The sequence below is a fragment of the Halichoerus grypus genome, chromosome 5 (assembly GCF_964656455.1).
Source record: "Halichoerus grypus chromosome 5, mHalGry1.hap1.1, whole genome shotgun sequence".
In the NCBI taxonomy this organism is placed as follows: Eukaryota; Metazoa; Chordata; class Mammalia; order Carnivora; family Phocidae; genus Halichoerus; species Halichoerus grypus.
Genome location: NC_135716.1, coordinates 178,126,464 through 178,154,267, shown reverse-complemented (window position 1 = coordinate 178,154,267; position 27,804 = coordinate 178,126,464). Strand labels below are relative to the sequence as shown.

Sequence of the window (27,804 nt, the reverse complement as noted above, 5' to 3'; positions counted from 1 at the left end):
AAGAGTTCTTCGTAAACCTACTGCAGCCAGTTACAAAAGCAGTAAAAGAGACCAGGACTTGGGCCAGCTGGAAGAGTCGGAAGAAAGTTTCTGCGGGATGCAGACAGCTAAGGAATGACAATCACACGCGACTGTCCCAAACCTCACATACCCCTACAAGGACACCTCCTGATCCCCCTCCACAAAGGGCTTTGGGAACCCTCCAATGGGGCATCACCCCAAGGAAATGAAACTGCTGAGAACAACTCTTACTTCTCCTTTTTCAGTGTGTCCAAGGGTTAAAAACACTTCCGAACTACCCTTCCAACTGCAAGGTCAAGCAGCTGTCCAAACCACCCAAGGAGAAGCAGGACCCAGGGACAAGCAGACTCCAGCTAGCAAGGCCACCAGGGTCCTCCCCTCCCCCACACTGGCCCGGCAGGGGAAGAGTTAATCTGCCATCGGCTTTGGTTGATAGTTCAGGCTCCAAAGTTCAGTCCCAGTCTGAGCCACCCCGGAGGAATTGTAAATCTCAGGGCAGTATTTAACAAAACAAAAGCAACCTGGAATTACAGGCAGGTTTGCTATCCTACAGTACGTATTTACTTAATCCCCTAGGTATGTGGCTCCATGTCAGATCAGCTGGCTTTGCTGGCCCTTTCACCCCCCCCACCCCCCAACAAGTTTCAAACTAATTCCCTGTTTTTGCTCTTCCTCCTCACAGGGCCAGCCTGCCAGCCTCCAGTCTTTCTCTCCTTTGCTCTAGTCACCGGGTGAGTCAGCCTGGCTTGGGTCAGAGTTGGGTGACAGCCGGCTCACCCTCCCCACTCTCAGGCACCAGGTCTGGGAAAACCAGAGGAAGAGATGCTGTAACCACCAAAAAGCTAAAGGCAGCCCTGGGGAAGGAGGGCCCTCCCCACAGTGCCACCCCCTCATTTAATGGGGAGGGATCCCCTCTGGGGCTGTATCTGGGGGGAGGGGGCAGGGTTGAAGGTGAGAACAAGGGCTCTTTATCAGCTGCTGGTTACCCCTGTCACCCTCTTTCTAGATTTCCAAACACCTGGGCGTGGGAGAGCTTGTCCCGCGGGCTAGACATCCAAGACCGCTCCCCCCTCTCAAACCCAAACCGAGTATCCCCTCTCTTCGTGCCTCCAGAACTGCAGCCGCCCAGGTTGGGGCTGGGAAGCGGGTTGCCAAGGAAAATACGAAGCCAGCTAGCAGGCGGCTCCCAGCTCTACCCAGGAGCGCGCACACCCTGCACTCACCAGGGTGGTGGCAATGGGGGAAAGGCAAAGGGGGGAAAACACAACACCTTCCTTTGGGAGGGAGGAATATGGGAAATGGGTGGGTCCCCTCGGTTTCGGGGTGGGGGTGAACGGCCAGACAGCCACCGACCCCAAAGGAGCAGACCAGCTCCGGACCTGCCAAAAAAGACAGCCTGGTGCCCGGGAAATTTACAAGGTGAAACTGACTAGCACAGCACTCGCGGGTGGCGCCGAGAAGTAGGATGGCCGGCGACTCTCCCCGGCGCGGGTTCCGGCTGCGGCAGCAGGTGGGCGTCCCCCTCACCTTCAGCCCCCACCCCCTGGAGTCGCAGTGCCCGGTACCTTTCTGGCGCCGCGTTCTGCGAACTCGCGAGCGAGCTGGCGCCCGATGCCTCTCCCGCCTCCCGTGATGAGGACGTTCTCCCGCGACAGGTCCCGCAGCTTGGCGGGCAGCACCAGTCCGACGGCTGCTTTGGCCACCAGATAGATCATCTGCAGAGGGAACACCACCAACGCGCCCAGCCGTTTCCACACCATCCTCCGCGCCGCGGAGCCGGGCAGGGGGGCGAAACTCCCCGGACCGAGCAAAACAGGAATTAAAAAAGAAAACACCCCAAACAATAATAAATAAACCGAATTAAGGGGGGAGGCGTCCCACCTGGCCACTCTTGAAATCACCTCTTCCCAAATGCAAAACACCGGGTGAGGAAAAAAAAAAAAAGATAAATCCTCCTCGGGAGGAGAAAAAGCGTCTGAGAAGGTTGGGACAGTAAGAGGGCTGGAGGGGGAGCCGGAGGTGGAAAGTTCTAACAAGAAGTTTCTTGCCCCAGCAGCCGTTTCGGCTGGGGAATTCTCAGGTAATGTTTACAGGCTGACAGAGGAGTTTAGGCAGGGGGGAAAAAAAAGGCACCAACCACACGCGCGCACCCTGCTACAGTCCCGCGGTTTCAAAGTGCAAGATTAAAAAAAAAAAAATGCCGTTTCCAAATTGTAGCGCCCCCCCACCCCTTCTCCAGGAAAAAAAAAAAAAAGTGGTGGGGGGAGAGTGCTTGGAGCTCCCAATTTCAGCCCGCGAAAGTCTCCCGACTCATTGCTATTCTTGGGCTCAGGAAATTGCTTAAACGCGATCTGATTGCCAGCAACGTGCAGGAGAAGTGGGGGGTCCGGGTGTCAGTTTCTTTACGTGCATGGCTCGCCCTCGCGCGCGCTCGCTCTCTCCGGCTCTCGCCCTCCCTCTCCCAGCAGAGGCCGGGAGTTGCCGCTCGATCCGGCTCCCTTTCTCTCCCTTGTTAGCATTTATTGCCTTCTTTTTGTCCTTTCCAACTTGGAGAGGGCCCGGGTGCGGAGCGCGTGTGGATCGGACGCCCTCGTCAGCGCCGCCTTATTCATTTGCTCCCGGGGCAGCAGCGGCGCGGAGCGAGAGGGCTGCCCTTTCCTCCCCCCTCCCCATTTTTTTTAATACCCCATTAAGTCTGATTGACAGTTAAAGTTGTTCGGAGGCTTCACTACCGTTCCTCTGAGTGGCTGCCGCGGCCTCCCCTCCCCCTGCGCAGTGCGGGGCGCGCGCGCGGGCGCGCACACGGGCTCGCTCCGACTTGCGCTCTCCCCGGCTGGCTCCCCTCTCTGCAAGCCGGGACTTGCCCGCGGTGTCCCTGAGGGCTCGCGGCAGTAACTCGAACACGCTGGAACCGACTCCTGCGAACCGGCTCCCTCCCCGAGACAGTCCTCCTGGCCCGGGCCGCGGTCTCCCCGAGCTGGGGCGCCCGCCGGCCAGGTGCCGGGTCCTGCGCGCGGGGCAGGCCCGGGGGAGCTCGCGCACGCTTTGATCCAACCAGGTCGACCCGGGGTTATTTCAGGCTATTTGGTCACCCCCTGCCTCCAGGTAGGACCAGGAAACCACTCCCGCCCTTTGCCCAGACGCCTTCTGTCTTCACTTAAGAGTGCACTTTCTTAGTCTGCCCGGGTCCTTCTTGTTGCTGGGGTGGGGGTTGGGGGCAGCTGGGAAGCAGGATTTTGCTTTGAGAGGAGGGGGTGAGCCGGGTGAAGGAACCTCTGCCCCCAAGGTGCCAATAAAATCCCCATAAGATTAGCTGGGAGCATATTTATTGCTCATCTGGGGTAGAATTACCTTGACTGACAGCAATTTCTTTAGTAACAAAAGCCTGTAAACAAGATGCCCTGGGCGGGAGCCCCCTCCTCCCTGCAGGCTTCGACTTCTGTCTTTGGGTCTCCTTGGGCTGCCCTAGCCTGCATCCACCTTCTCACCTCCTGCCCTCTCCCTGGGGAGAGTGTCTCCTGTGCTTCAGGGTGGGACCCTGCTATTTAGAGATGTCTGTTGCAGGAAGTCTGGGAAGTGAGTCACACAAAAGCAGCCCCAGTTAGAAGTGCTGATGGGACTTGCCTCCCACTGACCCTGACTGTCCCAGGCCAGGAGGTGAGAGGATGAGCCAGGGATCTACTCTGTAATCTGGGGCAGGAGTTCTCCAGCCAGGCTTGTTGGGGCGAGGAAGCCGGGCCTCACCCCCAGACGTTCTGATTCAGCAGGGCTGGGTGCACTGGAATCAGGTTGTTCAGTGCTCCATCTGGGAGTTCTGCTGAGGATCCCGGTGAGAGAGTAGCTTTCAGAAAAGCTGATTTGGGGAGGGGGGGGTGGGCAGTGGCTGGGGATGACCTTCCCGCCAAAGGCTCTGTAGTTAGGGGAAGAAGTTCTGCAGGTGAGGATCTTCCTTCCAGGTGAATTGGGAAACTCATCATCTGGAGAGCCACTGCAAGAGTGGGGTTGGAAGAGAGCTTCTACACGGAGGGCTTATATTCTGACATTTAATCCTCCCACTGACCTTGCAATAGGGTTGTAGTATCTCCATTTTCCTGGTTACCCAGCCAGAAACTACAGGAAGGAGGGATTCGAATACAGACCTGATTTCTCCCCCAACACCACCCCACTCAGGCGCAAGGGGAGGAGAGAGTGGGGATGAGACTGCCTCCCGTCTCCATGCAACCCTTTCAAAGTGTGACCCAAGGGTAGGCCTTGTCTTCATCTGACTCCCAGACCATGGCAAAAGGCAGGACTCCGTCAGAGTGCCTGCACCCTCCCACCTTGGAGGTCTCTAAAAATGGAAAAGAAATCCCAACCCGAAAGAGACAGGCCGTTTCTACCCAGTCACGCCTGGTGTCAGCGGGCCTGCTAATAAGACGCTGGGGAAATCTGGAGCTGGAAGCCGGCACTCAGCCTGTTGTCATCTGTCATCTGTTATCCTCGGGGCCGCCTAGTGGCCTGCCTGCGACATTGCGCCTCCGAGCTGCCCCAGCGGTGGCCTCCCCTGTTCCACCTCACTCACCAGCTCTCCTTTTGCTTCCAGACTTTTCTCCTACATCAGGGCAACACTCCAAGCCTAAAAGGGCCTGCGAAGATCATAGCCCCACCTCCGCATGTGCCTGCTGCTTGACCGAGGAGAAAACCAGCACAGAGACGTTAAGCCACTCATAAACACTGTGGAATGTTCACCCGTGCCCCCTGGTCCCCAATCTACCTGCCCCATTCTGACGCCAGACTGGCTGGGGGACCACTGGGTCCTGCTTATGTTTCCCCTGCATGTGTCTTTAGGATGGAGGGCGGGCAGGAGGCAGACAGGAGGTTGAGGACCCACATTAACCTCCAGGGTATCGGGCCCTTTACACATATTCTGATTTCAAAAATGAGACTGCCTGCAGAGATGGGTGCCATCCCAGCCGTTTAATGCAGGAGGAAACAGGCACAGCATATCCAGGTGACTCACGGAAGGCCACAAGGGAGGGGCCCCTTCCCTCTCCCAGCCATCAGCTTTGGGGGGAAAGCAGAATAAAAAGGAACAAGTCAGGCAGTCCTAAAAGGGGGTGGGGATTGGCTTCTGGCTGAGAAGCAGACCCCTTTTCCTACTTGTCCTACCTTCAGGATGTGGGTTTTGTGGGCCTGCCATCTCTGTGGGCCTCAGGCTTCTTCCATTATCAGCTGCCCAGAGGGGTGCTGTCTGTCACCTCCTCTGTGCCCCACCCCCAATCTGGTCCCCAGGAAGATGAGGTTGAGGGGGCACTGGGCTGGGGGGTGTCCAGAGGGTCCCTGTGGCTTGGCTTTAGTGAGAACTGCACGAGACAGGATCCCCCCCCCCCCCCCGCCCTCCCGCCTCTCCCATCCCTTGTCCTTTGCTCTTGGTACCCCTCCTCCCTTAGTTTCCTTGGGGGCAAGGGGTGGGGAATTTAACTCCAGGGCAAAGTTTGAAATTTCACATCCCAGCCCAGGGAGAGGGCCCCACAGCCAGCCACCCCCCCCCAACCAAAATCAGTGAAAGGAGCCTTTGTGGGTTTGATGGAGTGGGGGGTGAGCTGTAGCCTGGAGAACTAACTTTTTCCATGACTCAGCTCTCCTGGTGCAGGGCGGGCACAGGAGGTGCAAGGACCCAGCTGGGCAGTTCTAGAGCTGCCTTCCAGCCCAGAGCCGAGCTGCCTTCCAGCCCAGAGCCAGCCGGGCATCAGGGTTAGAGGTGGGCCCCCAGGAGAGCCTCCCCTGCAACTAGCAGGGAAACTTGCTGGCCTTGGATAGGCCACCAGCCTGTAAATGTGTCCCTCCCCCCTCCCCCACTGGGTCCCCTATTCTTTACTTACTATTGCAGCCCCGGTGCCAAGCACTCGAATGTTCATGGCTTGTTGCTTATCACCATCTTAGCAGAGAGCTGGAAAGATAAACGGGCATCAAGCCTTGCCTTTTATTTATGAGGCTCAGAGAAGTCAAGAAAGTCACCCAAGATCACACAGCTAAGAGATGGAGATAGGATTTGAACCCCTGGTCGAATGCCATGTTCTGTCTCCTTTATCCATGGATGTCTCTCACAGAGTGTAGGATCACCTGGGCGCTTGTCAAAATGCAGATTCCTGGGCTGCCAGCCTAGACTACTAGAACCAGCATCCTAGGGTGGGGGCCCGTGAGTGTGCATGCAGGCCAGGCAGGAGATTGTTGGGCACCCAATGTCCGCAGCCCCTTGCTACTTCCGGGCCCTGCAGGAAGTTTCCCTTGCTTTTACACTCCTGGGCAAGCCCTTCCTTCCTTTGCCCTTAAGGTCTATCAGGGCACTGAGCCCTCACTCCTGGGCTGTTCTGGGTTGGTGGCTCTCAGCAGCTCTACAGATACCTAACAGGGAAGAAAACAGAAGCTGGAGGAGCAGAGGTACGTACACTCACCCATTCAGTTCATCCTGCAGCCAACCCACCCTGGTGGGGTCCTCTCCCTGGGCTGCCCCGGACGGGTCCGGAGGCTTGCGGGGTAGTGAAGCGTGCTGGGTCAGAGAGGAGCAGAGCCCGGCAGCTCTGGTTCAAGTCCCAGCTCTGCCAGCCCCTCATCCCCAGCTTCCTCATTTGTAAAGAGTGGATAACAATGAAGATAGATTCAGCTACTTGGAAAATCCCCTACCAGGAGCTCAGTGAGTACTAGCTCTTGTTTTTATGGTCCCTGCTTGTCAGGCCCTTTCCATCTTGCTGGGGAGCCAGTTTGGCCCCATGCAGAGATTATGGGGCTTATGTTTTGCGGCGTTCCTGGACCGCCCTGGAGCAGGGCTCCTGAAACACCTTGCCAGGCTGGGCACTTTCCCTCATTTCCTCCCGTCACCTTCTACCCCCACAACCCCCACCGCCCTCCGCCCCAGCACACTTTCTCTAGGACCTTTTCTCTCTGGCCAAGGAAACACCTATTCGTTTCACAATGTTTCCTTTAGCTCCTATGCTACTTTTTTTACCCCCAGGAAACTCTTCCTAGCTGCCTCCTTGGTCCCCAGTGTCCTCACCTCAGCCAAAGATGGCCCCAGGGTCCCTTCACTTGACCCCAGGGTTTCCCTCCCTCCCAGCACACTCACACTGCGCTGTAACTGGTTCCACATGGGACTCTCACAACAGACTGGGAGCTTCTCAGGGGTAGAGGTTGGACTGCCTAGGTGGGCGTGCGACCCACTCAGCGGTGCTGGATCCCCGTGGGGGTTAATACTCTGCTGTCACCATCTTGAAATTGATCATTTTTTACTTGTGTGTTTTGTAAGTGAAGTCAGACCTGCTCTCCCCCAGTGAAGAAACTGAGTCTCTAACACTAAGCCTCAGAAGCAAAAGTAGTGAAAGATTTCATATGTATATTCATTCATTCATTCATTCATTCATTCATTCACCAGCTGTTTATTGAGTAGTCACTGGGTGCCAGGCCTTGTTCTAGATGGTGGAGAGATAGTAGTGAGAAGGACAGCAAGGTCCCTGCCCTCATGGGGCGGGCATTACTGCCTTGCTGGGAGGTGAAGAGAGGAAGGATGTAGGGGAGATGCTCCTGCTGCAGGGTCCAGAGCAGCCTGCAGGGAACCGGGAGTGGATGCAGCGATAACTTGATGTGCTCACACGTGCGCGTGCACACACACACACGCGCGTGCACACACACACACGCGCGCGCTTGCTTCATTTGACCATTGGCAACTTTGCCCTGAGCAGAACAAGCTAGCAGTGTTGAATGAGGGGGTTGGATTTGGAAAACCTCGTGGTCTAGTGGAAACCAGTGTTTCGTGAAGTTTAAGATGGGCTGCCTTGTGTGTGTGTGGGGGTGGGGCATCTATGTGGAGACGGACACCTGGGGGGAAAGGAGCTGTGTAAGATGGCCAGCTAGCCAGGGGAACCTGCCCAGCCAAAGGAAACAGGACAAAACAGGCTTCAGACAGCGGAAGATCCCTGTGGGGAGGGGGACACTTGGTCTGCAAAGGCTGGAGACTTTAAAAACCTAATAAAACACCCTGCCCCCTACCCCAATCCAGAACATTTACCAGGTGGGCCCCTTTTCTCCTTGGTGAGACTGGATACATATATAAAAAACCAAAACCAAAAACCCAGAGCAGATAGAATGGCTTCTCTCCTCCGTGAAAGCCTGCCCCCCACAGGTGAGTATTTTCCGTGGAGTTACGACTCCTGTCCGCTCCAGGGGTGTGGTCGGCTCACACAGGCAGGTTTTGCTGGTGGGTTCTGTGGGCTCCATGGGAGTGGACGCTGGGGCAGGTCGTGTTTATTCCAGCTGCTGGGGCTGGGTGGAAACGCAGACCACAGCCAAGGCGGACACGTGGCAGGAACACAGACAGGGTGGGGTGGGGTGGGGGTGTAATCCGAGAAATCTTGGGCGGAGGCCAGGAGGGCACCCAGCGGTTGTCTCCTGCCTCCTGTCTCCGGGTGGGTCACACAATCCTAAATCAGGGCGTGGAGTCTTGGTCTGAGGGTGGCTCTGGGGTTGGCATGACAGGCTTTGAATCTAAGCTCTGCCTACTTGGTTGCTGTGTGAGTTTGGGCTGGCTCTTTGCCTTGCTGAGCTGAGCCTCTGTGTTCTCATCCCTAAAATGGAAATTACCACCTACAGAGATGTCTTTGAAGGGCTTGGTACCTGGCAGGGAGAAGATTCTCAGTGGGTGTTCTTTTCCTTTGTCCTGGCAACACGTCCTCAAGGAACTCACAGTCTGGGACGGGGTGGGGCGGATGGAGAGCCTGAGTGACAGGGTCCCCGACTGGGGGGAGGTGAGTGTGGGGGATATCTGAGTGGCAGGGTGTAAAAAGCCTTCCCTGCACCAGAACGGGCCCAGAGGTGGGGCCCGAGGAGTGCTCCATCCTTACCCCACAAACCTTTTCTGTAGACAGCTCTATGGGCCATGTAGCCTCTGTTGCAGCAGCTGGACTCTGCTGTCTTAGCGACAGACATTATGTAAACAGACAATATGTAAAGAGCTAAAGATGTGCCCTCTCTCATGATCGTGGCTGTGTGCCAATAAAACTTTATTTATGGACACTGAAATGTGAATTTCATATCATTCACACATCGTGAAATATCACTCTTGTCTTGATTACAAACATTTAAGAGACCCGCAAACTTTAGACAAAAAGGCTTGGGCCAAACTTGCCTTGGGGACTGTAGTTTGGCAATTTCTGCCCTAGACTACCACCATTGAGCCAGCAAATATCAGTCTTTTGAGACCTAAGAAATAAATGAAGTGCGAACCTCAGTAAAACAGAAGCTGTTTTCTTGCCCTCTTTCTGGAAATTGATCATAGGGACTGGTCCACATTAATGTCCACCATAAGAAGTAGAGAATCACTAGGGAGACCAAATGTACTGAGTTTTTTAAAAAAAGCAGTAAGACATGAGAGTCTAGTGATGGATTTAAGTCCCTACAAACAGCTAACCTTTATTGAATGTTCACCACGCCCTGGGTGCTATTTGTAGATGCTCAAATGTAATATCTCATTTAGTCCTAACAGATGGGGACACTGAGACTCCAAAGGTTGTCACTTGCCTCAGGCCATTTGGAAATTCTCAAGCAGGAGGTAGACCTCTCCGGGTCTAACTTGCGATCCTAGGGCCTCCCCTTTGTTGCTTCTCAACAATGGACCTGCCTTAAGATTGATTACATCTCTGCCATTTATTATGAGAGTGCTCTTTGTTATGATGACAAAGAGAGCCCGGTCGCCTGTCCCCTTGGTTCTGCATATGCGTCCCAGATACTCCAGACTCTGTTTCTTTTGCCACATCCGGCCTGCTGTGGTTCAGTGGGTGGGGACGCAGGGCTCCCTCCTGCCAACTCTGGTTCCATCATCGAAAAGCCCTTGTTTGGGCAATTACTTCAGTGTCTTTTTGCATGTTGCCCTAATCAATTTATAAAATACGAGTAGAGAAATAGACAAATGGAAGCGCGTATATTCATGATATAAAGATTATGTCTCTTAAATATAAGAAAATTAATAATAGGGACTTCTGGGTGGCTCAGTCGGTGAAGCGTCTGCCTTCAGCTCAGGTCATGACCCCAAGGTCCTGGGATCGAGTCTTGCATCTGGCTCCTTGCTCAGTGGGGAGCCTGCTTCTCCCTCTGCCTGCCACTCCCCCTGCTTGTGTGCTCTTTCTCTCTGACAAATAAATAAAATCTTAAAAAAAAAAAAAGAAACTTAATAATCATTATTATTTTACTTTTTCCTAAGTGCTTATTAGACACCAGATTCTGTGCTTTGTGTGGATTTTGTCCCTTAGCTGTCATGGCCACCGGCTGCCGGGGCACTGTTGCTGTCCCCATTTAACAGATGAGGAAACCGAGGCCCACATGGGAGGAGCAACTTGTCCAAGTTGTGCAGTCTTGGGTGGTGTCGCTGAAACACAGATGGTATAATCCAATCTTCTAAGCTCTTGTTGAGTTTATGGTAGGGTGGTCAGTTATAAAGAAAAAGAACAATACCCCCCAGCCCCCAAATCATATGCACACTATTGACAATATATTACCTCGTTACAGAGTCAGTCTAATAAGCAGGGCATAATTAGGAATTTTATACTTTTTTTTTTTTTAGCTCCCTGGGAAGAGAAGTCTGTTTTCCCACAGTTAGGGCAGTAAAACCCTTAAAGCGTTAGGATACACATTTGTATCACCAGCATGATCCCACATTTGGAAAGAAAAAGCCAAAAGTACATATTCGTATTGATTTAGTTACCATTTGGTCAGGATTTACTGTGTGTGGGGCAGTATACTAAATGCCTCATGTTCATTGACTTTAATCTCATTTAATCAAAACGGTTCCTTTGAGGAAGGATCTATATTCCCCGTTTACAGCTATGGAAATGAAGGTCAAGCAGCTTGGTCAAGGCCGTGGAGTCAATGAGTGGCAGGTATGGAATTCAAATTTAACTCGTTTTTTTTTTTTTTTAAAGGTTTTATTTATTTGACAGAGAGAAAGACAGCCAGAGAGGGAACACAAGCAGGGGGAGAGGGAGAGGGAGAAGCAGGCTTCCCGCAGAGCAGGGAGCCCGATGTGGGACTCGATCCCAGGACCCTGGGATCATGACCTGAGCCGAAGGCAGACACTTAACGACTGAGCCACCCAGGCGACCCTCAAATTTAACTCGGTTTACTGCAGAGCCCATTCTCTCTGCTTCTCTCTCCCCCTGCTCTGGACCTTTGTCTTTCCCTGTCTCTCTCTGCATGCACGCACACGCGCGCACACCCACGCACACCCACGCACACGCGCGCACACCCACGCACACGCGCGCACACCCACGCACACCCACGCATGCAGGTGTGCGCACACATCCTCACGCAGAAAGAAGACAGGAAAAGAATACATCAAAACGTTACCTGTGGCTGTCTCTGGATGATAGTAGGTGCATGTGGTTTTCATCTCCTTTTTAGGTCTTTTTACATATTCCTAACATTCTATAATGAGCTTATACTAAGAAAAATCTACTCAATCTTTTTGTACGAGTATCTTGTTTTAGAGTCAGCAGGATATAGGAGTTCTGGTGTGAGGCCACAGAGCCCCTGATCATGGGCCTCCTCAAAAAATCTGCTAACAAATAAGACAGGGGAGCCAGAACCTTTGCTTCTTGGAACTGCCTAATCCGTCCTATAATACCTTGCTTTGTAGGAAAGTTCTATGCATAAATCCCATAAAATCCCATAATGTGGAGCTGACACTGAGCCTACCCAGAACAAAATCTGCTAATGATCACTGCTTGCCAGGAGCCTGCAGAAGTGATCAGACGTGTCACAACCCCCATGCCTGCCTCCCGCCTAAACCTTTTCCGATAAGGGCTCTTTTCACGAGTTTATAAAAACCCTTTGTTCGGATCACGTTGGCTTACTTTTTGTAAGTATTTATTTTGTCTTACTTGTGTGCTGAAATTCTGCGGGGCCAGAGGGGCTGAGGCTAATCCTGAAGTTTGGGACCCAGGGAAAACCATGGGTTTGGAAATCCAGCCTGACAACCCACCTCCCCCAACCCACTGCCTCCCTGCGGGTACCGGCCCTCCTCCAAGGCTGCTGCTGGAGGTGAGGGTGGCCGCCCCACCCCAGAGTGGCCGCTGGTGGTGTGCCCTGCCCTAACAAAGCCAGAGTGACTCCGGGCAGGACTCTTAAGCACTCTGTGCCTCCACTTCCTCAGACTGAAAATGAGGGTGATATTAATTACCTGGCTGGGCCACCTGACGCTTGAGATAGGTGTCCTCCCCTTCCTGCCCTTCCCCCAACATACTGCCCCCCCACCCCCGCGTGCGGGTACCTACTGGTTAGGTTTTCACCACTCAGGGATTGATGGAAGTTTGTAAACTGTAGGTCTGAAAAGACTAACAGAAGAGTTGCACAATCGGGACTAAGAATTCCTGTGTACTCTTCACTCATGTGTTAGCTAACATTTTATAGTTGCTTCCATCCATCCATCCATCCATCATCTATCCATCATCTGTCTGTATATTTTTTTTCCTGAGATTACGTCACAGACCCAATTGCCTGATAGTCCCAAATACTTTGTGTACGGTTCTTAAAAATAAGAACTTCCTACCACATAACTACAGTACTTGTTTTTTAAAGATCTTATTTATTTATTTGAGAGAGAGAGACAGAGACAGAGAGCACAGGGGCAGAGGGAGAAGCAGGCTCACTGCTGAGCAGGGAACCTGATGCAGGACTCGATCTCAGAACCCTGGGATCATTACCTCAGCTGAAGGCAGATGTTTAACCAACTGAGCCACCTAGGCGCCCCTACAGTACTTTTGTTTTTTCAAAATTAGAAAGTTGCCATCGATACGATGCTATTATGGAATAAGCTACAGGGCTTATTCAGGCCAATTGTGTCACTAAATCCTTTATAACAAAAGAAAAACATTTTTTTCTTGGATAGCATTTTTTTTTTTTTCTAGTCTGGGAACCCAGCCAAGGGAACACGTGGAAGTTAGTTTTCATGCCTCTTTTGACACCTACATTCTGGTCTTCTACCTTTCTTTGACTTTCATGACCTTGACATTTTGGAAAAGCACAGTTTGCTATGGGCTAAACTGTGTTCCCCATAAATTCGTATGCTGGAGCCCTAACGCCGGTACCACAGAACACAATTGTATTTGGAGATGGGACCTTTAAAATGAGGCTGCGAGGGTGGTCCTAATCCAGTCTGAGTTGTGTTATAAGATGAGGAAATCTGGGCCCACAAAGAGACCCCAGGGATGTATGCACAGATGGGAGAGACCATGTGAAGACACAGGGGAGGGAGGAATTTCCTTCTTCCCTCTGGGTTCTTCTAGCTGGTTTAGGAATTAAATTGATACCAGGCAGATTAACAGGAGAGAAAACCGAAGTTTTATTACACGTGCATGGAGGCCCAATAATGAAATTGAGACCCAATGACCAAGGCAGGTGGTCTTTATACATTTTAGACAAAGAGACAATAAATTTGTGAGAAATTGACAGGATAAACGAAATCAGGTGTTTGGGAGCTTTAGTTAGTAAGGAATTCTAAGCAAATTTAGGCTGAAACCCTAGATTAGGAAAAAACCCAGCAGGGTTTGTTTCTACGGTTTTCTCGACTTTAAAGTCCCTAACTCTGGTGAGGAGGATGTCTTTTTGACTTCTTAGTACAGGGAGGGTATTTTTCACGTGGGAGATTTGTGTCCTGCTCTCAGGGGGTTGGAGGAGGGTCTGAGTGTCCTTGTTCTGCTGGTTGTTTTCCAAGGAGCTTCAATTCAAGATAATCAATATGCCATTGGGGTACATTTTGGGGCGGCCTGCCTGGGCCCTTATAGTTCCCTCCTCTGGCACTGTCCTGGAAGCTCACATTCTAAACGCTGAGCTGGGGACCGGGGAGGGAGAAACCGAGTTAGTCAAGGAGTGGTAAGAGATCTGCAAAGAGAGGAAAGAACATAGATCCGAATGAGGACGGAACAACAGGAAAGGACAAATCTGAGTACATTTCTGCACACCCCACCAGACCAGTCTCCCACTCTGGAAATAGATCAGTCCAATATAATGTCTATGCTTCATTGACCTGGTGAAAAATATTCACTCTTTCTTTTGACAGATTTAAGTTACATGTTACTTGGCCCGGTTTGGTTTACACAGAGGCCACATTTTCCACCGATGATTGGACCAGCTCCTCCTTGCCAGGCAGTCAGGATATCCAGAGCACGCAGATTTTGGAGAATCATAGAGGCTAAGCTGTAAACTCTTGATCTGGGTGTTGTCAAAGTTGGCCCAGTGGTATATTGAACTCTTGTTCCATTACCAGAGAGAGAGTTTTGGATTGTCTTTCCTAATTTGTAATCTCTGAAATTTGGGACTAAGACTTTTAATGCAGTATAGACATTGGAATTGTCACATCCCAGTGGATTTTCTAGGATTCCTCAATGGGCACATTTGGTGGCATAATTTTATGAACAAAGGAGCCCAAGTTTGCAATTTGGCTGGCATTTAGGGTGGAGTGCTTAGTGAAGGAAGGAGCCAGGCATCCAGCTCCACATCATTCAGACCATTTAGGTGGGAGCACTCTATGTACTTTGTTGCCACATGAAAGTAAGAAAGCCCAGTGTGGTTTATAGGCAAGGTTAGGTTGGAACCTGCAGCTTTCAAAGTCTGGAAGGTTCAATGACCCTTGCCACTGCTAATGTTAATATCCATCTAGCTTTGTTCGTCATGTGGTCCTGTCAGTCTCCAAGAGCAGAACAGGTTGAGAAATAGCTGATGTAGGAGGCCTATGGTTGGTTCTGGCAGCAAGAAAGCTTAGTATTGTCACCTCCCCAAGTAAGTCCAGAATTTCAATCCACCCAAATATAGTCTGTGGTATTGGGCAATCTAATGAGGGGGACAGCTGAGATACCCCATGTCATACAGGGCTGATCTGCAAAAACATTTTGGTGATTTGGCAAATGTCTGTGCTGGTTATTTTTAATCTCCTTGCTAAGTTTGAAGATGCCATCAGCAGCAGCAGCCACAGGGTTTGACTGCAGGAGAGTCCTGGTCTGTCTCCCAGGAGAAGTCCGATGGCACATCTGTTTTCAGTACAAAGGGAAACACTTTCAGCCATCATTTCTACTCTGACAAGGGATAGTCCTTAAGCTTCTGTGGAGATTTTCTGGGGTCCAAGTAACTCTCCGGGGAAAAGGCAGAGTGACATTCTCCTGGTCGTGGATACCATACCTGTGGCCCATCCATCTTCCGTGCTCAGTCTGCCAGGTGTCAGACCAGCAGGGACAAAGACCAGTTCGGGTTCTTTGCATTATCTGAATGTTGACAGCCAACCATCAGACTGATTAGTTAATGTGGCCAGCTTTGGTGAATTGGCATAAAGGGGGTGTTCGGTTTGTGCCCCACCTGCTGAAAAAGAGAGTGTCAGTAAGAGCAAGACAGGTTGGGAAAAAGCTCATAGTACAGACTTAGGGAAGTAGGATAGAGGGAGACCAGCACTCCCCAGTCAGCCTTCTATTAAGGGACTTAAACTGTGACAAAGTATTCAAAGAAAGTTGTTTTAGTTTTTGTTCTTTATATCACAAAACCTGTAAAGCGAGAAGGGTAGGTGAAAGAGAAGTTTCTTGATCTGTGCTCTTGGGAAAAGCTGTCTCCATGGTGGTGTGGTCTGCTTCTGGGGCTTGGGACTTGGCCATGGAAACCCTTATTTTTAGGTCACCTGTTAGAGCTGTCTCCCAGTCGTCTTGAGAGGGATATGCTGGGTCTACTTTGGTTGGTGCAGCTTGCACGAATGCAGGACGATCTTTCTTTTATTTTGATGGCAGTTCAGGTGCTCAGCAATACCTCAGAGGGTCATTCCCAGCGAGGTGATAGAGCGTGTTTTCTTCTAAAGATCTTGATGTACATCTGGTCCCTGGTCGAAAGGGGTGGCCAAGCTCATCAGGTGGTGGCGGGCATGCCTCTTTTGCTGTGGGTGATATGCTGCAAGTATACCAGTTAGTCCTCATACAAAGTTAGTCATGGCATCGGATTGTTCCCTTAATCCCTGAATGGAAGGTTTAGAGATACCCATAGGCATTGGACCACCAAACATTTTTTCAAAGGGGGTTTAAGCCATATCTTCTATTTGGAGAATCCCAGATCTTCGTAAGGGCCAAGGGCAATGGTTCCGGCCATTGAAGACTGATTTCTTGACAGATCTTTCCTAAGTTCCTTTTTATGTCTAGATTTTTAGATTTCCTTTGCCCTGATAATCGAGGCTGACATAGGGTATGAAATTTTAATGAGTACCCCCGAATTTTTGTAATTGGGTGATTTATCTCTCTGCTAAAGTGAGTTCCTTGGTCTGACTCAATCCATAAAGGAATGCCAAAACAAGGAATAATCTCAGGTATTAATTTTTTAACCATTGTGGCATCAGGACATCTAGTTGGATAGCATTCCATCTATCCACTAAACCTGCAGACAATAATCAAACAATGAGAATATCCCAATGCTGAGGGAAAATCTATAAAATCCATTTGAAAGGCCAAAAAGGGCAGTGTGGACCAAAAAGGGTAAACTGAGTTCTTCCAGAAATCTGGTGAGATTTACAAGCAGCACACTGGGAAATAATTTGGCCAGAAATTTTGTGGATGCCAGGACAAAACCAATGGTCTTTTAGTTCCTTAATTGTCCCCTGTTTGAAACATGCCCATTTTGGTGGGAGATAAGTACAAGGCAAAAGGTTACAAGAAAAGGGGCTAGGGAGTCCTTTTGGCCCAGGGTAGAATCCGTCGGATAATTGTTTGGCATCCTTTTGGGTCCAAGAGTCCTTTTCAGATTGTGGGGCATTTGCCTGATAATGAATAATATCACTCAATGGATAAAGGTAAAGTTAGAAATTGGGTGGAGAAAGAATAAGGAGATCCATTTTGGGCTGCATACTTAGCAGCTCTGTTTTCTTAGTAGGACTGAGCGGTGAACAATGACAATTTCAGAAGGGGGTGAATAAATCGTAGTAGGTCAGCAATTACATGCCCATTCGCAAAGGGAGTACCCGCAGAAGTTAAGAATGCCCAGGATTTCCAAATTTTGCCAACAGCGTGGCCGACTCCAAAAGCTGACTTGGAGTCTGAGTACATAGCAGCTTTTCCTTCTACCAACGTGCAGGCTCTAGTAAGAGCTATGAGTTCAGCCACTTGGGCTGAGTTAATGGTGGGTAAAGAATGTACCTCCAGTGCTTTGTGCGGGGAAACTACGACATAACCTGCTATTCTGTTTCCCTGGAAATTGTATTTATAGGAGCCATCACAAAATAGAAGTACACCTGGATTGTCTGGAGGGATGTCTGAGAGGTCCTCTTGTGGCTTTGAGACCATGTCTATGGTTGTAAGGCAATCGGGAATAGAGAGGGGTTCTCCTACATCAGGAGGGGGAGTAAGGCAGCTGGATTTAAAGGTTACCCTGATGGAAGAGGATGGGTTAGTCAAATGAGCTTTTTCTAAGTGGTCTGTTGCTATGTAGAAAGGTGCTGTGTCCTATGAACTTGTAAGCGAGAAGACCCCCCATGGGAAACATACAAGTGGTGGGGGATCCTTGGCTTTGTCAATCAAGGTGGCAGCTTCAGCCACTGTGCGTAGCATGGGAACATACCTAATGCCATAGCGTCTAACTGGCCTGAGAAATATGCTATAGGCCATGTCTGAGAAGCCACAGTTCGTCCTAGAATGCCCACAGCAATGCCATTATTTTCATGGCAATATAAATGAAAGGGCTTGTCAAAATTAGGTTAAGCCAAGAGCCGTGGGTGTGGACAGAGCTAATTTGAAGGCTTCCAAGGAGATTCATGCCTCTGAAATCCAGGAAATAGACTCTAAGCTGATATCAGAGAGAATAAACAAGCAAAGGTTTAGTAAAAACCACAAAATTAGGAATCCGTTGGTTAGCAGTAGCTGGTGGCCCCTAAAAATTTCCGGAACTGTTTTCTCATTTTGGGGAGAGGGGTGGACAGAATTGACTCACGGTGTTTTGAAGTGAGCTTTTGAACGCTCATATCCTAAGTGGAGAACAATTGTTGGCACTCACTGGAGTTTAGATCCACAGGCTTCATGGCCTCGTCCAGCTGGTGTTGGCAAGAGAATGGGGAGATCTGGAAGAGCTCCCTTCTTAGTTTGATTACAGAGTAAAAGGTCATCAACATATGGCACTAGGGTGGAACCTTGGGTAGAGGTTATAGAGTCTCGATCTGCTTTAAGGACTTGAGAAAACCTTGAGGGAGACCCACAATATCCATGCGGTATGCAAGTCCGGGTTGCCTCCCTCTAAATGTAAATGCAAAAAAGAAAAATTGCGAATCAGGGTGCAGTGGGATTGAAAAGAAAGCCAAGGAGAGGTCACTCTCTGTAAACCAGGCCGCTTCAGCAGGAAGAATGTATCAGCTGTGTTGGGGACCACAACTACCAAGGAATTACAGAAGAGTCTATGGCCCTCAGGTCCCGTATGAATCAATAAACTTGGTCTCCCTCCGAGTCAAATTTGCCTGCTTTCTTTACTGGCAAGATTGGGATGTTCCAGGGTGGGAGAGTAGAGAGTAGAGAGTAGAGAGAGTTGCAGGAGAGTCTATTATAGGCTCAATTCCTTGCTCCCATATCTTTGGAGAGAAGGTTTCTTTTCCAAGAAATGTGCACACATTCCCCACTTCGTAACAATCCAACTTCACTTGCATGTGTAACCCAAAGACTGATTGGGACATCTTTTAACTTTTTTTTTTTTTTTTCATTTAAGTAAGCTCTACGCCCAACTCACGACCCTGAGATCAAGAGTCCGTGCTCTACCAACTGAGCCAGCCAGGTGCCCCCGATTGGGACACCTTGAAAAGACTTATCTTCTTCAGAGGAGTTTGGAACAGAAGTAGGAAGAAAGTAGGAAACGGGGGAGCTTGGTCTGATGGTAAAGAAACAAAAACACCCTTCTCACTGTGATTTATAGGGGCATTAAATTTACATAACAGATCTCTATCCAGAAGGTTTGCTGGTGAAGAGCAGCATGCTCGAAAGAAAGGCTGGGTGAAGGAGAGGAGGCTTACAGATCGATGCTGGGCAGGGCAGAGATCTAGCTGTAGGACAGGTCTCCCTGAGACTGACAGCCTGGAGCAAACAGGGTTGCCTGGTGGAGACAAACTCTCCGAACTAATGGTAGAGAAAGTCGCGCCCATGTCAGCTATGAAATCTGGTTCCCAGTCTTATATTTAAATTTTATGGTGGGCTCTGTGTGACTTAAGATTGGCTGACCTTCTCATTTTTGGGGGGTTCTGGGTATAAGGGAATTGCTTTTTAAACCTTCCCTTTTCTTAGCTGTGGGACAATTTCTCTTCCCGTGTCCTGGGTTGTTTTGTTTTGTTTTGCAATGTCTGCAATTATCTGGAGGCAAATAGGGATATCTCTGAATGCGCTTCAAGTTATTCTGAGTCGTGCTCTTGCCTTTGCAAAGATTGACATTGCATAGGAATGTCTGAAGCTGGCCGAGCTTGATGACAAAGCCCTGGAAAATATGAGGAATTAAAAGACACAGCAAAATGAGCTTTATGGCCCTTCCTGGGTGCTCTTATTGGATTTACTTCCTGACATTTCACAGTTACACAAGAAACCGGTATTCCCAGAGCCTGGAGATCCGGCCCAAGTGCTCTCTGCAAAGCTAGTAGAAGGGAGCTTAAAATAGGCAGCTGGTTCTTGAAGGTTCTTCTGGAGAATCTGGGGTTTTAGGATTTAAGGAAATTGGCTGAGGAGCTGAGGTTGGGTTTGAAAGATCAGGGGCCCAGAGATCCAAAAGCCTAAGGATCTTTTGGAGGGTCAGGCACAGGGAGTTGGGGATACAGGGAGCTATAAGAAGGGGGTTTGTGTCAGACTTGGTTTTTGTTTTTTCTTCTTTTTTTTTTTTAAGATTTTATTTATTTATTTGACAGAGAGAGACACAGCGAGAGAGGGAACACAAGCAGGGGGAGTGGGAGAGGGAGAAGCAGGCTTCCTGCAGAGCAGGGAGCCCAATGCGGGGCTCGATCCCAGGACCCTGGGATCATGACCTGAGCCGAAGGCAGACGCTTAACGACTGAGCCACCCAGGTGCCCCTTGCTTTTTCTTCTGACTTCTGTTCTTTCATTTTTGAAGGGATTCCCTAAAGCTAGTCATGTTATACTTTTTTTTTTTTAAGATTTTATTTAATTGAGAGAGAGAGAGAGAACTCGAGCAGGGGGAGGGGCAGAGGGAGAGGGAGAAGCAGACACCCCACTGAGCAGAGAGCCTGTCGCAGGGCTTGATCCCAGGGTCCTGGGATCATGACCTGAGCTGAAGGCAGACACTTGACCAACTGAGCCACCCAGCACCCTAGCCGTTATAGTTTTGGTTTTGTTTGTTTGTTTGTTTGGGTTTTTTTTATATTTTCCTTTCAATTTGATCTTCCCATAAATACCAATAAGGCAACTGCTTGGAATAAGAGCTCTCTAAAAAATTTTTCAAATATAGAAGTTTTTCTGATTCAAAAGATCTATCATCTGGCCACTGACAAAGCGGGATCACCATTAGAATATTTATTCCAACAGCAACTCAATCCAGTAAGTCTCTTCCTGGAAAGCCCTGGAGGCAACTTTCCAGGCTTAGACTAAATCTTTACCATGGATGCAAGAGGTGTCCCTGGAGAGGGCATAGATGATTCAAAATTTACTCCCAAGAATGGTCAAAGAAAGCGGAGACCTTTGTTGCATACGTGTTAGTCTGATCTCGCAGGAGGACGTGAGATGGTAATCTGTGACGCCAGGCAGGTGCTACGGGAATGGGACTTTCTAGCACTAACAGACAACGAAGATGGAAATGACAAAGGCCCTGATGGGCTGGGACCTCTCATGACAAACTTCCCTGATGCTTATAACTGCCTGTCTTGGGTCCCCAGTCTATTTGACTGGCCACCAAGGTGCGCCCGGGTAAGTGTAGCCTCTGGATGGCAGAGACCAGAGAGGATGTTCTCACTGGTCACAAAGCCAAGCTCTTAGGACACAGAACAAGACCAAAGGAAAAACCTCATCTGCACTTTTTTTTGAGAGGGAGGGGAAGAGAGAGAGCGAGACAGAGGGAGAAGTAGGCTCCCCACTGAGCAGGGAGCCCAATTTGCGACTCGATCCCAGGACCCTGGATTAGGACCCGAGCTGAAGGCAGATGCTCAACCAACTGAGCCACCCAGGCACCCCAGGTCAGTTACTTTGTAAACTGTCTCTCAGCTTGGTCCTAGATCATTCTTCGTTTGTCTCTTCTTGCCATTCCAGGTACTCTGGATGCTTCCTCCAGCTAAAACAGAAAGCTCTTTCCACGTGCCAGCCCATGCTAAGGGCTTTACATGCGTGATTCTCAGAACAGCCCATTGAGGTGTGTACTGTTATGATGCTCTTCATACAGATGAAGCAAACCGAGCATGGAAGGGCTGAGTTCACACAGCTAAGAGGTGGAGGTGCACGTCGGTTTGGCTAGAGGATGTGGGTCCCAGAAAGGTAAACTAATGTGAACAAGTACATAAAGCACAGCCAGGGAGGTGAATCTACCACTATTACAGTCCTATAAATCGGGGGTGAATGCCATATGGCTTATCTCTGTTTGTGGGGGACATGCATTTGCATTTGTATTTCAGGGCTCAGCAGACTCAACACCGCTTCCGATGGAACTGCTCCCCCCACATTGGCCCTTCTCTCCTTTTTGGAACCTACTGGGATGATAATAGCTATTATTGATTGCTGATCTACTCTACACTCGTTTCTGTTCTAGTACATTTATAAATATAATTTATTTAATGCTCAGGGCACCTGGGTGGCTCAGTTGGCTTAAGCGTCCGACTCTCGATCTTAGCTCAAGTCTCAATCTCAGGGCTGTGAGTTCAAGCCTTGCCTTGGGCTCCACGCTGGGCGTGGAAACTCCTTAAAAAAAAATTCATTTAATTCTTATGAGAACCCAACATAAGAGGCAGGTACAAACCCAATTTACAGATAAAGAAGGCAGAGGGGAAATAACCTGTCCAAATCTTACATGAGACTGGGAGCTTCTCCAGGGTAGGGCTGGGTGGCTTTGTGGGTATGTGACCTACGCCGTCACACGGGGCCCCACACCAAGAAGGCTCCCCGACTTGGTCTGATGCTCTACTGTTGCCAATTGGAAATCCCTGATCATTTTTGAACGAGGGGGATGCATTTTCATTTTGCACTGGGCCACAGGACAGCAGCTAGTCCTGTGCCTGGCCCCCATGACCTTGCACTGTTTCTGCTCTGCACCCGGTGAGGACGGCCGGATTGCCCGAATGCCAGAAACACGTGTTTATTTGCGTGGATGGCCCTCCCCAGCCTGGGGATTAGGAGCGGGCTGGGATTCCACAGAGCCTGGCACGGTGGAGATGAGCAGGACATGTTGCACAAATTGACTAATGAATCAACTATTGATTCAACTGAGACAAAGAAGGGCTGCCATCCAAGACAGGGGTTTTCCCCAAGGCTGGCCTGGCAGGAAATAGTCACCTGCCACATTTACCTCTCACCTGCTCCCAGATTCAGACTGGGGAGAAGGGAGAGGGCAGTGATCTGGAAAGGAAGGCCTGCTTCTGGGAAGGGAACACAGACTTCTGTTGTGGATGGGGAAGGAAGAGAGCAGTGTTGCCTGCAGCTCTCCAGTCGCCTAAGCTACGAGCCCTCCCCCTTCCTGAAGGCAGCCTGGCTTCAGAAAGCTCATCTACTTTCCGGCTTCCAGCACATAGATGCTGCCTTCAGAGGGTGCAGAAGCCAACTGGAGAGCCCCTGATGGTGGAGGCTGGAGAGTCAGCCAGGCCTTCTTCATGTCTTCAATCCCCGGTTGAATGCCACCTCCTCCCAAGAGTCCTCCCAGATTTCTCCAAGGCAGAGGGGTCCAACCATCCTGTGTGTTCATTGCTCTGGGTTTCTAATGAATTTAAAATGGTGGTTTGGGGCCTCCCTTCATAAGAACTGATGCCCAAGACAGTGAGGACACAAATAATCAACACGGCTACATTTGAATCTGGTAAAAAGATCCTGCAAGTAGGGGTGATTGCAATGTACCCAATCCCTGAGCCCCCAGCCCCTCCATCTCTACAAGCCTCACTCCCTCACCTCTCCTGGGTCTTTGTACAATGTCACCGCCTCAGTGAAGCCTTCCTGGAGGTCCCATTAACTCTGTGACACCACCCCCGTTCTGCAACCCCCTACACTCTCTTTCTCTGCCTTCTTTTCCTTAGTAGCACTTTTCATCAGGCTTATTATCTTTAAATTATTGTCTATTTATGATCCAGATCTCTCTGTTGGAAGTCTCTGAGTGGAGGAATTCATCTGCTGTGATCCCAGCACCTAGAACAGGGCTCAGCCCATAGTAGGTAACCAATAAATATTTATTGGGTGAGTCAGTTCCCACCATACAATTGAGGGATCTGAGGCTTGGGAAGGTCAAGTTACCAGGCCAAGGTCATGTGGCTGGTGAGGGGCAGTCAGTCTTTTATTAACCCATGGGGGACCTCAAACATGGAGTTCCCACATGTCCTAGTGATTCCGCTCGTAGGCACACACCCAAGAGAAGTGAAGACACATGTCCACACACAATCTTGTATGCGAATGTTCATAGCATTATTCATAATAACCAAAAAGTGGCCATCAACTTATAAAGGGAAAAGCAAATGTGGTGATCCATATACTGGAGTATTATTTAGCCATAAAAAGAAATGAAGTACTATTACAGGCTACAACATGGATCTTGTCAACATTTATGCCAAGTGAAAGAACCCGGGCAGCAAAGACCACATACTGTAAGATTGTAAGATTATGTGAAATGTCCCAGATGAGGCAAATCCATGAAGATAAAAAGCAGATCAGTGGTTGCCTGGGTTGGGGTGGAGGGTGGGAAAAAATGGCAGAGTGACTGCTAATAGATAGGTTCAGGGCTTCTCTTTGGGGTGATGCAAATGTTCTAGAATCTACTGTGACGATGGTTACACGACCCTGTGAATATGCTAAGTATCACTGAATTGTATACCCAAAATAAGTGAATTGTATGGCATGTGAATTATATCTCAAGAAAGCTGTTATAAAAAAACCCCCCACCGGAGCTCCAACTGGGTGTTGGAGCAGGGAGAGGTCCAGCAAAAGTAGGCATAGACCCTGTCCTCCCATCTCACACGTGGTGGGGAGACAGAACTCACTGGTCACAAAAGCAACTTCACAGTTGTAGGGATGTCCTGTAGGAGATGGGGGTATAGCGTGTGTGGCAGGTAAGTGGGGATCTGCCCAGGGCAGGGTAGATGGGGTTGGGGAAACCGTACTGGAGGGGGGAAGACCACCTAGGATCTCTGTCCCCCCACACTTAGAAGCCTCAGGTTACGCTGTCCCCATGGGACCAGGCATCTGGTGTGTCGTGAGCTCCACCGGGGGCAGGCAGGGGCCCCTCCCTAGGGGCTGGCATCTGGGCACCTGCAGGGGGTGCCTAATGCTTTTTAAATCCCTGGCTGACCACCAGACTGGTTCAAATCCTACCGTAGTGAGATGAAATGTGGCCCCCAACAAGATATGTCCACATTGTAATCTCCAGGGCGTGACCTAATTTGGAGAAAAACATCTTTGCAGATGTGATTAAGCTAAGAATCTAGATCATTCTAGATTTTCCAGCCAACACTTCTGAAGAGCAGCTCACAGAGAAGAGGAGAAGCTGTGGAGAGCAGAGGCGGAAGCTGGAGAGGGGCACCCACAGCCAGGGAACGCCTGAGCTCACCAGAAGCTGGACGAGGCCAGGAGCGATTCTCCCCTGGAGCCTCCCAAGGGAGGGAGCGTGGTGCTGCCCTCACCTCGACTTTCAGACTCCCAGCCTCTGCAATCATGAGAGAATGAATTTCTGCTGTTTTAAGCCAAGTTGGTGGTCATTTGTTACAGCAGCCCTAGGACATTAATTCACCTGGCTCCTCCACTTACCAGCTACCTTACCTGGAACAGGTTTCTTAACACTCCTGAGCCTTGGCTTCTACGTCTGTGAAACGGGGCAGCTTCTACATCCGGGGGCATGTGAAGACTTGAGATGGATATGGGTGAAGCTCTCAGAGGAACGCCTGGCACTGGCCGTGGGCCTCTCACTTAGTAGCGAGCACTGAAAGTTCTATTGCCAAACAGTTCTGGCCCCAACCAGTTCTGTCTCTGGCAGGGGCACGGAGGGACTTGAGAAGCCCCCATGCCAGCCTCCGTGTATGATTTGTCACACCTAAGTCGGAACCCTGGCTCATCAGGGCCGATGGAGGCTGTGTTGCCCGAAACGGTGTTAATGACCCCTTGTGATGCCATTTTTAGCCCCGTGAAAGGGATGGCACGACCACACGGTGGTCAGAGTATGGGAATTAGTGGGAATGATCCCAAGGATGTCGTCTTTAACACCCATTGAAGGGATGGCAGGATCTCACAAGTGGTTGGAACACAGATTCTGGGTTAGGCTCCCTGCTCAGCTGCTTCGCTTGCTTTGTGATCCTGGGTACATTACTTAACCTCTCGGTACCTCAGTTTTCTGACCTGTAAAATGGGCATGATGTTCACCATGCTCCTAGCCTGTAGTGTTTGTAAATGCTTAGATTGGCGTTAGAAAATGCTGTGCTGTTGTTAAATACATGTCCAACTCAATAAAGAGGGTATTCCTTTGAATCTGAAATCTACCCAAATTTCCACTGGAGGCAAAGTTCCCTCTTCACTGCTTGCCCGCACCCTGCCTCCAAAGGGAAGCTCACCCTCACCCCCCAGGAGGGTTCTTGGCGCTTAGGGTTTTCCCAGCCAACACTTCTGAAGGCTGGGAGAAGTGGGTGAGTGCTATGGCCCTTGGCCCCATGTGCCTGGGTCTCTCCCTCTGGGAGACACACCCAGCTTCGTGGTGTGAGCCCTCCCAGGCCAGGCATGGAAGTGCTGCCTCAGCCCCATTTTCTCAAGGGCCCCACCCCCTGAATTATTAGAATTCTTGGCTATCTGGGAGTGTCCCCAAGGGGTCTGCTTCCAGTTAGCTGGGCTGAAAATGGAACACCATTTTCTCACCCATAGAGTGGGGTCCGTAATGTCATCCCTCAGCCCGGGGTGGAATTCTGAGGCACCACCTTGCTTGGCATCCCCAGGAGACTCTGGGGGCTTCTGGGGTAGACAGGGTGGGGCCCCAGCCCAGCCAGGATGCCCTGTCCTCATGGCACAATGGGGATCTTGGCTGGCGGTGTGCAGGGAAGTTCTGATCTGCCCACCCAGAACGTTCTGTATTTCCCCTCTGGAGTCTGTTTTGGGACCTTGGTTCAAAACCCTGCTGTGATCAGCGACGCTCCATGTGTCCCCCAGTTTCTAATTCCAGGAAGGCACCCACCCATCAGTTCAGGTGTGTTGAGTCAGCTTCAGAGAATGTGCGGGGCACTGGCCTGGGAGACAAGGGAGTCCTTGAGGTAAGCTTCCTTCTGTCCACGTGTTCATCCACCCATCTGTCCATCTGTAAATGAGGGTAAAGTTAATTAGGCAACTGGGGCCTCAGTGTCCTCGTCTATACAATGAGGATGACATCAGTGCCTACCTCTTGGGGTGCTTTTGGGCATTAAACAAATTCATACAGTCATGCCTGACTAACCGTAGGCATGAAACTACTATTGGACCTCATTTATTATTGTTGTTGTTGATGTTGTTATTATTTATTTTTACTTTTAAAAAAGATTTTATTTATTTATTTGAGAGAGAGGTAGAGAGCAGGGGGGAGGAGCAGTGGGAGAGGGACAAGCAGACGCTAAACTGAGCATGGAGCCCGATGCAGGGCTTGATCCCACGACTCCAAGATCGTGACCTGAGCCAAAATCAAGAGTCAGACGCCTAACCGACTGAGCCACCCGGGTGCCACTCTTTTTTTTTTTTTTTTTTAAGTTTTTACATATTTTATTATGATAAAAATAGAGAAGAAATATATATAAGCATTAACTTCACAGAATACCAGTGAAAGGAACATTTGAAACTGGGTCGTGTTGAATGGTCACAATATCTTGGACTTAAATATCCTTTTTCTTAAATTTTTATTTCTCTGTGATAGCTAGCTTACAACTTAATTTTATTAATTTCTCAGGGGTGAAAAAATCTTTTGTATTTGAAAGATTTCATTTATTTATTTGAGAGAGAGAGAGAGCACAAGCTGGGAGGAGGGTCGGGGGTGTGGGGAGGGAGAAGCAGACTCCCTGCTGATCAGGGAGCCAGACGTGAGGCTTGATCACAAAACCCCAAGATCATGACCTGAGCCAAATGCAGACGCTTAACCAACTGAGCCACCCAAACCCTCTGAAAAAATCTTTAGTAAACATGATTTGGTACCCATGGAATAAGAGGCTGTCAGTTACAGGACAACACTTAAATACAATACATATAAGAACACACTTTTTTTTTAAAAAGATTTTATTTTTATCTATTTGACAGAGAGAGACACAGCGAGAGAGGGAACACAAGCAGAGGGAGTGAGAGAGGGAGGAGCAGGCTTCCTGTCGAGCAGGGAGCCGATGCGGGGCTCGATCCCAGGACCCTGAGATCATGGCCTGAGCAGAAGGCAGATGCTTAACGACTGAGCCACCCAGGCGCCCCAAGAACACACTTTGAAGAAAAAGATACTTATCTTTAGTTATTTCTCAGATGAGAAAATTAGATGCAACACACTTGTTAGAATACATTACAATAAAAGACATTTTCTTTCTTTTTCTGTTTTTTTAGTTTCAGATTAGAAATTTAGCTCTTTGAGGGGGCGGAGCAAGATGGCGGAGGAGTAGGAGACCTGGATT

The 27,804-nt window shown here is 49.8% G+C and overlaps 1 protein-coding gene and 1 long non-coding RNA gene across 12 annotated transcripts in view; one reads left to right on the top strand and one right to left on the bottom strand.

Moving 5' to 3' along the window:
- DHRS3 (dehydrogenase/reductase 3) overlaps nt 1-3,393 on the bottom strand; it is a 37,519-nt gene extending 34,126 nt beyond the window's left edge. For 2 of the 7 annotated variants that reach the window (XM_036121211.2, XM_036121215.2), the window contains exon 1: nt 1,587-1,781. In XM_036121211.2, the coding sequence (XP_035977104.1) occupies nt 1,587-1,781 (195 nt within the window). Of the gene's footprint in view, nt 1-1,586; nt 1,782-1,902; nt 2,033-2,158; nt 2,183-2,427; nt 2,555-3,372 lie in introns of those variants that run through there. The other 5 variants (XM_036121213.2, XM_078073783.1, XM_078073784.1 and 2 more) reach the window with 5 other exon arrangements.
- Nucleotides 413-21,854, top strand: LOC118553975 (uncharacterized). Of its 5 annotated transcripts, none has more exons than XR_013448378.1 (7): nt 413-573; nt 704-1,531; nt 1,677-3,126; nt 4,604-6,441; nt 18,751-18,915; nt 21,278-21,377; nt 21,637-21,854. It is a non-coding gene; the product is annotated as an uncharacterized LOC118553975 (long non-coding RNA). The 5 variants fall into 5 exon arrangements; XR_013448379.1 differs by lacking the exon at nt 21,637-21,854 and having other exon boundaries at nt 704-752; nt 1,028-1,531; nt 21,278-21,503; XR_004926292.2 differs by lacking the exon at nt 21,637-21,854 and having other exon boundaries at nt 414-573; nt 4,604-5,011; nt 6,335-6,441; nt 21,278-21,503.
- Nucleotides 21,855-27,804: the final 5,950 nt, after the last annotated feature.